This window comes from Ovis aries, chromosome 17 (genome assembly GCF_016772045.2).
Source record: "Ovis aries strain OAR_USU_Benz2616 breed Rambouillet chromosome 17, ARS-UI_Ramb_v3.0, whole genome shotgun sequence".
In the NCBI taxonomy this organism is placed as follows: Eukaryota; Metazoa; Chordata; class Mammalia; order Artiodactyla; family Bovidae; genus Ovis; species Ovis aries.
In genome coordinates this window covers 58,044,368-58,055,073 of record NC_056070.1, presented here as the reverse complement: position 1 = coordinate 58,055,073, position 10,706 = coordinate 58,044,368, and the positions used below count along the sequence as shown (strand labels likewise).

Genomic DNA, 10,706 nt, shown 5'->3' with positions numbered 1-10,706 from the left:
GAGAATAGAGCCCACCTTCTTAACAGCTGGGACGCTCTCTGATGGCAGCCATCTGCTTGCATTAGACAGCTTTTCTATCGTATGTCTGGCCCATTGCTCGGAGGACGTTTTTTGAAGTGAACAAAAAGTCTGCTACATAGGTTTTATGGCAACCCACTCCAGTATCCTTGCCTGGAAAATCTCATGGACTGAGGATGGAGGAGCCTGGTGGGCTGCAGTCCACTGGGTCATGAAGAGTCGGGCACGACTGAGTGACTAACACTTACCTCACACACAGGTTTGAAGCCACTCTGTCCCTGAACTTTCTGAATGTGCTGTCACAACCCAGAGTACAGCCCTCTGACTACCTGTCAGCCCAGCCCTGAGAGGGGCTGAGCGGGAGTCCTGTCCTGGGCGTGGCCAAGGCAGGCCAGGTGTCTGGGTCAGAGCGGAGGATCCTCTCAAGAGTAGTGAGGTGAGGGGGCTCCTGAGTCCAGGGCCTGGCGGGGCCTTGGTGGGCAGCGTGGGGCACCCATGCAGATGGGGAGCCCAGCTCAGAGCTGGCGTGGCTGGGCCAGTGATGACGGGCATCACAAAGCCCACGAGAGGGGCTGTTCTCCCCTGCGTGTGTCTGAGGCGTCTCCGGTTATGTGTCCTTTCACGTCCCAGCGCGCCAGGTGCTGGAGCGCTGGCCAGAGCATAGGGCTCTGGAGACGCGTGCCCAGAGGAGGCCCAGCGGGCGGCCTGGCCTCCGCAAGGCTGGGGGCCGGAGGCCAGACACTGGCCCTCGGGGGCGCAGTTTCCTCCGCTGTGAAGGAAGAGCCTGGCGGCAGAGGTAGGCCGAGTTTCCACAGGCTTACCCTGATGAGCATCCCCCTGTGTTCCAGACACCCCGTGCGGCACATCTCCTTCAACAGCCACAGCCTCATCACGGCCCACGTGCCCTACGAGCGGGTGGTGCGCAACGCCGACCTGGACAACTTCGCCACCCACCGCAGGTCAGCGCTCGGGGCGGGGGTTGGGCTGAGTGTGTGGGCGTTAGAACAGACAGTCTTAGCCTGATTTTGTTTCCAGAACAGCCCGGGCCACCTTGTTCCTTACAGGGCGTACCCTCAGGCATGGCCGTTGTTTTCACTGAGGTCAGGAACAGACCCATAGATGTGGCCAGTACCATGGGCTGAGTGCCTGCTGCAGCTACAGCTGGATGCTGCAGGGGCGGGGAGGTGGTAGGGACATGGTAGGGCTGTGGCCAGATGCCTGGAGCCCAAGACTGAAGGCTTAAGATGGTGGTAGAAGCCTAGTGACAGTGCCAAAGCCCAGTCCTCACGCTCAGCCCAAGCTGCCAGCCGGAGCTCAGAGGCCCTCCTTATTACCGGAGGCCTGGCTCCCTGCCCAGCCGGGGCCTCCCCCACACTCCCTTCCCTCCGCCAAGCCTGTCTGCTCACCTCTTCATCTCTAGGCGCGGACTGGAATGTTAGACACACTGGGACATTCGTCATGAACGGCTGTCTCGAGCAGACGCCACGGGGGCAGGGGCTGGGCCCTGGGACTGACCGTGCTTTCTCTGTGCATTCTCTAGACACCGGGGGCTCATCCAGGCCTACGCGTTTGCAGTGGACCAGCTGGCCTTTCAGAGCACGGTGCCCATCTGCCGCTCGGCCTGTGACGCCATGCCGGGTTACAACTACGACCTCGCACTCGCCTTCCCGCCTGACAGGATTTAGGGAAGCGCCTCACTGGAAAGCAGGAGGGGCACCCACGGGGCTGTAAGTGTAGGGGAGAAGAGCAACCCCAGGGCGCACTGTGTGACCCCACACCTGTGACCCCCACCTTCCTCTGCGCCTTTGCTTTCCCCTTTGCTGGGGGTCTCCCTGCATCATTGTGTACACTACGCAGAGGCCTTCACTGTAGCTCCCAGGTGAGGCCCTGTAGCACCCCGCTCCAGCACACTCACTCTCTTTCCAGTCTCCAAACCCCTTCTTTGGGGGGCCTCTGGAGACGCTGGTCTCCGAGCTGACAAGGCCTCATCACCCACCCAGCTCTTGGATCTGAGATCACGAATTCAACTCTGGGTCGTCCCCAGTCTGGAGAGTAGTCCTTTATCCTGGTAGCTTTTGATTTATAATTATATATTTGTACAATGATTTCATTAATTGTTTTGCTTATTACAGTGTCTGTAACGTGATATAAAGTAGACATTTTCTACAGCCTCGTGAATAAACTGTCCTCCACGTAGGGGAAGATGATGGATTCTGGAGTAGAGAATGACAAGAGGGGACAATACCGGAGGAACCGTTGTATGTTAACCCACTAAGATAAGACAGGGTAACCCAAGAGACCTGTTCATGCTGATAAATAGCTTCCATTTCCGTAAGATTAAGAGGGCAAACTGTTGCACTCCTCTTGATTTAAAGACTCTTGTAACCAGCAGCAGCAGCCGCCTACCATACCTCCAAAATATCAAAGCAGAAAACGGATGGAGCTAAACAGACAAAGCCGTGCTCACAGTGGGTGGTCAGATCAAATCAGTAAAAACATGAAAGGATTTGGAAGACATACTTAATATAATTTATAAGCTCAACACAGTGGATGTAGATAGGATTCTGTACCTTTTCAGATACCCACAGGCCACACACAAGAAATGACCATGTATGGAGGCCACAAGGAGCAGCTCAGATAAGAGCAGTACCAGCAGACAGGCCCAATCCAGGGCCCCCAGTCCCAGCGGGTTACAATCAGACATCAACAGAGTGCTAAGCAGAGCGAAGACCTGGAAACTCCAGGCGCTCCTGGATTAACTTGGGGTTTTTATACTTTTAATTGGAGGAGAACTGCTTTACAACATTGGGTTGGTTTCCGCTGTAAGCAGCATGAATCGAACTTGCTTTTCAAGAGGGAAACAGAAACCGAAACCAGGAAGGGGTCAGTGGAAGCGCTGACCATCCAGACCCAGGGGTGTGAGGCCAGGATGGGGCAGGGAGACCTTACGACTTAATGGAAGACAAGGCAGGAAGCCAGTGCACTGAGCGGGCACCCCAGAACGCTCGAGAGAGGCCCTAGTGACCCCCAGCAGCAGGCAGGCGCCAAGGATAAAAGCACCAGTGAACCAGTGTTTAAGCGTTAGTTGCTCAGTCGGGGACCACTCTTTACGCTATGGAGGGCAGCTCACCAGGCTCCTCTGTCCATGGGGTTCTCCCGGCAAGAATACTGGAGTAGGTTGCCATTCCCTTTTCCAGGGGATCTTCCCAGCCCAGGGTCTCCTGAATTGCAGGCGGATTCTTTTCCATCTGAGCCACCAGGGAAATCTCATGAACACCAACAAATGGTGAAGTTGATCCTAAAGCCAAAAGCAGTTTTTTTAAAAGATGAAATATACAACTGTTGATAAAGATTTTAAAAAAGAAGGCCCAAGGGACTATCAAACAGAGTAAGTATATTTTCAGCGTGGGGATAATTTGCCTACACTGATCCAAGAGCAAAGTGCAGCCTTCCTGCTGTTCACAAGCATGGACATATGGTTGGGAAACCCACCATTACCTGGAGTCCTAGAACTTTTGAGTCCTGAGGGTTGTGGAAGGCTTTCTTTTTCAGATTAAGGTCTTCATCATAAAAGATGCACATCCAGCTAGAGAGGATGACAGAGCCAGAGAGAGAGAGAGAGAGAGGCTCTGGGACCCGTCCCTCCTCCCGAGAGCGCAGCTGTGTCAGTGGGGTTTCCTGCTTCCCTTCAGAAAGCCCCATCACTTCCCAGATGAAGCTGGCCTGCAGCTGGCGAATCACGCATGTATTGTGCTTGATCTCACTGCTGTGACCCCCGAGTGACACTGCTCTGCGTGGTGCCCATCTCTCAGAGTCTCACCACTGGGGAAAGTAGCTTCTCCTTTAAGCAGCAGCCCCCTTGCAGTCTGATTTCACTGTTCATTTTGCAGATAGAGTCTCCCTCTTAGCTTTGCAGGAATTAAGGATAATGAAAGAGTTCAAAAGAAATTAGACCCAGAAAATTTTACTGAAAATAAAAATAGTTTTCAGCTACTTTGATTCACTGCCAGGTCCAGGGTAAAAAGCAAGCGTGGGGTTTTTCCTTCCTAGCCTGTTGATAACATAAACCACCTGGGTTTTGTGAAGAGTTTCCTGGACCCAGACTATAACCTCCAGGCACGCCGAGCTCAGTCAGCGTTTTTTTGCAGTAAACCTTATGTCCCGGAAGAAGTCGCCCTGATGGGGAAACGTTTGTAGTTCCTTTGTGAACAACCACTCTCCAGTGGCTTCAAGAAATCTGGGCCCACGTGCACCCCTGCCCGCCCCACCTCACCTATGTCCCCGCTGGCTGTTTCGTGGGAACTCCTCTGCCGGCTGAGTTCTTAGCTTACTGACCCGAAGTCTGCTCTGCTCCTTCAGCCTCAGCCCCAGGTCTTCCCTGAAGATCAGGACAGCCCTCTGGGGGAGCCAGAGGGCCAAACGCCAGGGACCTTTGTCTGGCTTTTTCCACTTTATGACATGTCTGTGTTCTGATACTACATTTTTCAAGTGTGTGTATTGCCAAAATTATTCACCCTGGCAAGGTGTGTGGCACCAGCGCCCCCAGCACACCACTCTACCAGCTGTCCCTTCTCCCCCCAAAAGTCTCACGTAGCATGTTGAAGAGTTTTCCCCCAGAACCACTGTTAGAGGGGCTCCTAGCCCAGGATCCAGGAGACCCACACACAGTGTGTGAAACTCTGCATAAAGGCGTTTTCTGGGAGGAAGGGTGCCTCTTCGTCAGATTCTCCACGGGAAACCCGAGTTCCCCGAGGATTCCAGCTGCGGCCACTAGATGGCGCTGCCCAGGGAGTGATTCACTTGAGGACACATCCCAGGGCCCCATCTTCCCCTGCAAGGAGAGCCTGCCCTGGCTGAGGGGGTTCAGCTGATTCGAGGAAAACGCAGTGTCCCCAAGAGTGGAGTTCTGGTCCAAGTCCTCCGTACCCTCCAGAGCCAGGACTCTCTGCATTTGCGAGAACAGTGTGTCACCCTGCATCCAGATGGCAAACACTGGGCACAGTGAACCAGCCCTGCTCGCCACTGGAGAGAAGTGGCCTGGTGGGGATGCAGCCTTCTCTTACTGGGGCCGGTCAGGACGGGCAGAGCTGGGGGCTGCTGGCCTTCCCTTACTCAGGCCTTCGCTCTGCACAGCGGCTGTGGCATCCGGGAGCGAGCGGTGCCAGCCGCCAGGCCCCGGATTCCCAACCACACGGACCTGCCCACCTCACCCGCAGTCAGGCCAGATGGCTCCCTGGCTGCTGTGCAGGGCCCAGGGCAATTTGGATGGCGCTACCTGGGGTGGGCAGTGGCAGGGCCCCCTCTCATTGGGCTCCAGCCGGTGCCATGTGGGCACTAGCCTGCTCTCTCCCTGCCTCTGCTGCTGAGCGGAGGCTTCCAAGCAGAGGCTCCACCAGGGAACTTCTCTGCCCCTAGAATGGGTGGGCAGGCTCCCCCACACCCAGAACCGAGCCTGTCCCAATCTCCCCTCGCCCAGCGCGAACGCCCCCTCCTTGATTCCTAGAGGGAGGCTGCAAGCTGCTCCTTGGGCGCATCCATCCACCTTAGTGCATCCGCCCACCTGACCGCTGCCCCGTGGGCTTTTCCGGGGTAAAGACAGGAAACCCAGTTCCTGCTGACCTGGTCCACCAGTGGGTTAGGAGGAAGAGCAGCCACCACGTGCCCATCAGAGCCCCCAGTCCTAGGGGCCAAGTTCCTCCAACCACTGAATCCCTCCTGGCATTGATCACCGGTTCTGGAGAAGCCCAGAGACAAAGGCAATACTGACACCCTGGGAGGTGGTGGTGAAAGCCCCGGCTCCTCCCAAGGAGGAGCTCCTTGGGAGCCTTCCCAAGGTCACTGTGGGGGAGGACAGCTTGCAAGGCAACTTGTATTTTTAACTCCATCAACCTACGGCAAGTCACTGTGCTGTGAGGTTGAGCTTCAGCCTGGTGAACCCCAGGCAGCAGAGATGGGTTCACCTGCTCGGTGACAAGGATCAGATCCACACATGAACCTGCTTCCCATTAGCAAAGCACATAAAGAACATCCCCAGCCACCCCTGGGGTCAGAAAATAAACTGCTGAAGTCTAGGCATAACTCGAAAACTTGTTCCCTCAGAGGGTGCTCAGCTAAAACTGAAAGTTCCTGCCATCTTACTCCATTCCTTTATCCATAATTCATGTCTAACGTGGCTGCAGGTTCCCCTTGAGCTTCTCGTATTAGATTTCCATTACACAGCCCTTTGGTAAACCTACCACATGGCCGTGTGTGTGTCAAATTGCTGTATTCTAACAGCCAAAAGCAGAGTTCTGGTAACATTTTCTCCTTGGTCATATGGCAACACTGGACTAATCCTGCCTTCACCCCAATTCCTGGGAAGTGGGTGGAGAACGTGGGGAGAGGTGACCTCACCCTCATCCTGCACGCTGTGGACACGTCCCTGCTCCGTCTCCTCCACCCACAGCCCGAGGCCCTCAGAGCACTGACTTCAAATATTTGATTTAGCATTGATTAGTCATGAGTATAATTCCCAATAAGAGAAAAGCTGTAAAACAAGGGCATTTGTTCTACAGCAGGCAAATTGAGAAATCAACAGACACATCACTTCAGACAGGGGCAGAGCTACACTCACTCGGGGTCTCTGCCCCTCCTGAGCACACTCACTGGTCCAGCCTGTCACAGGAGCCAAAGACTTGTGCCCAGGGCAGTGACCCTCGTTATTTCCAGTCAAAGGCCAGCAGACTAGGGAATAACTGCCCTCCCTAGGAGTGGGTCTGCCCTAACTAACAGCCGACCCCAATCACTCCCTGGATGACCAAATGAATGAAAACACCACCTCATGCACACGGTGCCCTGGGAGCCCGCAGGAGAGCCCCAGGCTGGCTCTGGCCCGCCTTGTGGTGGAAGGAAGTCAGACTCCCTCCGTGACAGTGGGGTGTCATCATGCTCTTGGGCAGCACGGACCAGGCTCGGGGTGAATAAATCCCTTTCAAACTAGCAGTTTAGGTAAGCCGTGGCCAAAGCTCCAAAGACATCCAGCCAGCCCTTGGTGGTCTAAACAAGTGCAAACGTACGCTCTGTACCCACAGTGGCTACGCTCCCAGATGCAGGCTGGGCAGGTGCAAGGTCTGTTATTTACAAAAACACTACGTTCATGAACTGCCTTTGTCGAGAAGACTGAAGCACACTGGGAGAATCCCAGAAAATTCAGCCCTCGCTGGCCATGCCAGCAGGCCTGCTGCTAAGCGACTCCGCAGGCCCCTGGCATTCGTGCTAGGCGGAAAAGGGCTCGGCAGGGGCCGGGGGCTAGGGGCGTGTGCACTTCGGCCAGGCTGCGGGTGTCTCACTGCAGGCCCGTCCTGGACGAGCGCTGACTAGCACTTACATGGGACCAGCTCTCCTGACTGCAGGTCTTTCTAAATTCCTTCTGCTGGCAACCAGATCCCAGCAGCGGGAGGAGCGGGGAGGGATGTTGGAGTCAGGGGTGGGGGCAATCACATCCCAGTCTCCCGCACAAATGCTGGCACGGGGAGGGTAAGAAGCAGAGGCCTCGGGCTTTGCTCCTGAAAATGTCAAAACATTTCTGGAATTCAGCACCAAACAAGCAAATCCAAAAGTACGGCACTGGGAACTACATCCAGTCTCCTGGGATAAACCATAGTGGGAAGGAATATACAAAAAGGATGTACGTATTATATGTCTAACTGAATCACTCTGCTGTACAGCAGAAATTAGCACAATGTTGTAAATCAACTATACTTCATTAAAAGGCCAAAAATCAGTAAAAATTACAAAAAAGCAGCAGAGCTCCGGAAGTGACTCCATACGGCTCTCAACTCACCAGAGATGGAGATGGGCTGGCGCTGTCCCAGAGGCCTGTTTGCACATCGGGTCCATGGAGCCAGCGTTCCTCAGGCCCCGCTGGGGTCGGAGGTCCCAGCCGCCCCACCATGCGCTCCCCAGGGCTGGAACGCCCACGTCAGCGCTCACCATCTGAATAAGGAGGGCTTCCCAGCTCTGCCGCCCCCCTCAGACACAGGCTCCTCAACTCTGTGCTAGGTGGTCACGCTTCCCTTCATTGCCTCGTGGCTCTGTTTTGGCTTCAAAATACCAACATTCACCTCGTCCTAAGCAACACGTCTGCTGTGTGCACCTGACACAGCTCCAGGGGCACGTAGACCCGGGCGCTGGGCATCGGATGAAGGCTCCAGGGTGTGCCTGTTACAATCTGAACCCCAACGTGTGAGTGTACGGTAGGTAAAAGATGCTTAATACCAAAACTGAATTGCAAATTTAAGAGCACAAAGAATAATAGCAGTAACCAGTGATGAGGGGAGCTTTCCTAGAAGGCTAGGAAGGTACATTCCAGTGGGTGTCAATAACAGGGACCGCCAGGAAGCGGAACGTGACTAGAGAGCACAGCGCTGCTCAAGAGAGGCAGCAGGTCCCCAGGGCACCACCGAAGGCCAGCCCTGTGCTGACTCCCCGGCCACAGCCACCGCCCCCAGCTGAACGACTGTGTTTCCCCCTTGCCTCACCCTCCACTGCCAGCAGGCAACAACCGGAGGTGTGGGAGATGCTTACCTGGGCCGGTGGCCTCCCCAGCTACCGCTGTGCTGCAGACCTCGGGGTGCAGGCTGTGTGGTTACCCCTGTCCTCAGGCCAGGCCCCCCGAATCTGATCCCACCAGGCTAACTGCCAGTGCCCCCAGTACCATGGGGTGAACTTGGGTGGTCCCCGTGGCTGGCCCTGCTCACCTCTTCTCCTTGGGTCTGAATATCAGATCGTGACACCCAGGAAGTCCCCCACCCCCGCAGCCCAACCCCTGCCCTTGTTCCCAAGTTCCCAGCACTTGTGTCGGGAAAACAGCAACCTGTTAACCCCAAACACGCCAGACAGGAAGGGAGGAAAAAAATCCCCTTGCAAACCAGCCTTTGCTTGCTCCTCGCGGTTAACCTCTGGGCTGCCAGATGGCCAGGACACCATGTGCGTGGATGTGGGGAACAGATAGGAGCCACGCTCATTACCAAACCCTTTTCCTTTTTTATTAGAGATAAAAACAGCAAAGTCTCACACACCATACCCTGCAGGAAAACGAGATGAGCGAGGCGTGTCGGCTATTTACAATAAAGGCTGCAGCAAATGGGCCCACCCCCCCCCCCGCGCAGCCCAGATCCCGGTGCAGGCGCTCCGTGGGGGCGGGCAGTCAGTGGCACAGGGCGATGGTCTCCATGTTAAGGAAGCGGACGTGCATCTTGGTCTCGATGTCGATGCCCTGCCAGATCTGGAGCACGGACGGAGCAGCGTGAGTGGGCATCCCTGTCCCCCAAGACCCCCGGCCACTCCCCGCCCGCCCACCTCTGCCGCCCACCGTGATGCCCCCGCAGGTGAGATCCAGAGCGAAGCATGGAACCTCTTCCATCTGCCTCTGTGCTGGTTAACTGGGCTCTGACATTTGGATTCTTTCTGGACTGTTACAGCAAGTTATTATTTAAGTGCTGAATCCAGGCTCCTAGCTGAAGTCGCTCAAATCCCACCCATCACCACTTCAGACTCTGTGATTTTCACGCAAATTCCTGAGACCCTGTTAAACCTCCTTTGCACCAGAAAGACGTGGAGACCACCACCTGTGCTGCCCATTCCGTGGTGGGGGCTCCCGTGGAATCCTGTATGGAAGTGGCTTGTAAACTGTTAAGGACTGTGTTAATTCTAAGATCTCATCAAGCCATTATCATTCATTCAAAGGTCGTGACAGATCTTTATAACCTAGAGATAGGTCACCATGTTCCAGAAAGACAAGCTCCTGCCCAGGAAAGGTGATTTCTGCCAAAGATCACGTCTGTCACCACATACCTGGCACCTCCATCAGGGTCCATCCTGGCCAGGTCCCTAGCGGACACTCAGGCCACCAGACCCTATGCCGCGCCATGAGCTCCAGTGCCCAGGACTCCTGTTCCTCGGCCACTTGGGTACCAAGAGGACCACAGATGGTGAGACGGCCGGAAGGATGCGGGCAAGAACCGAGGGGTGTGACGGGCGGTGACTGGTCACCGTCTCCCTGATTATGTAAGAACTTCAGGCTCTCACAGTGTCGCCCTCAACATCTGCAGGGACAGCCACGCAGCTCGGGCGAGCACAGTCCTGTGGGCACCCAAGCCACAGGGAGGCCTCGGCACATTTTCGGCCACCGTCACACGCCCACAGCCCGAGGCGCTTTCCTTGTTAGGTGGGCAGGGTGTTCCCAGGAAGAGATGTCTGGATGCGCAGAGTGGTTTCTGCCAAACGCCAAGGTGATGAGAGGGTCACGATGGGGCTCAGAGAACGGGAGTGGCCAGCTGGTGGGGAAAAGCCCAGCGGCCTTGGACTGGGGAGCCCTGGAGGCGGGCAGGGCAGGGCTGGGGAACGGACTGCTGGGGAAGAAGCTGGTTTTCTGGGACCAAAAAGGATTTTTATCTCGTCTTCTGGCCTAAAGCAGCACCCTTCCCTCCCTAACCTCCCCTTGGCCTCCCTGGTCTTCTCACTGCTCACTCTGGTTCTTGCTTGGGTGTTACCATCTTTCCACGTGCCAAGGTGACCCATGGCACAAATGCCAGCTCAACTTCTCCCCACCCACCTGCCCTGGGGGGTGGGCAGGGCACATCTGAGAGGGAGGCTGCCCTCCTCCAGCCCAGCAGACCCTTCCAGTCTCTCCTTCAGGCCTGGTCTGT

At 55.7% G+C, this 10,706-nt stretch overlaps 2 protein-coding genes across 4 annotated transcripts in view; one reads left to right on the top strand and one right to left on the bottom strand.

The window, feature by feature from the left end:
- Positions 1-2,186, top strand: part of FBXW8 (F-box and WD repeat domain containing 8) — a 118,539-nt gene extending 116,353 nt beyond the window's left edge. For both annotated transcript variants that reach the window (XM_042234649.2, XM_027956546.3), the window contains 2 exons: positions 867-977; positions 1,559-2,186. In XM_042234649.2, the coding sequence (XP_042090583.1) occupies positions 867-977; positions 1,559-1,703 (256 nt within the window). In that variant the 3' untranslated portion in view covers positions 1,704-2,186. The remainder of the gene's footprint in view (positions 1-866; positions 978-1,558) is intronic.
- A 6,836-nt stretch (positions 2,187-9,022) lies between these two features.
- The window catches only part of TESC (tescalcin), a 62,956-nt gene continuing 61,272 nt past the window's right edge, over positions 9,023-10,706 (bottom strand). The window contains exon 8 of one of the 2 annotated variants that reach the window (XM_027956545.3): positions 9,023-9,283. In XM_027956545.3, the coding sequence (XP_027812346.1) occupies positions 9,206-9,283 (78 nt within the window). In that variant the 3' untranslated portion in view covers positions 9,023-9,205. Of the gene's footprint in view, positions 9,284-9,332; positions 10,275-10,706 lie in introns of those variants that run through there. The other variant, XM_027956544.3, reaches the window with a different exon arrangement.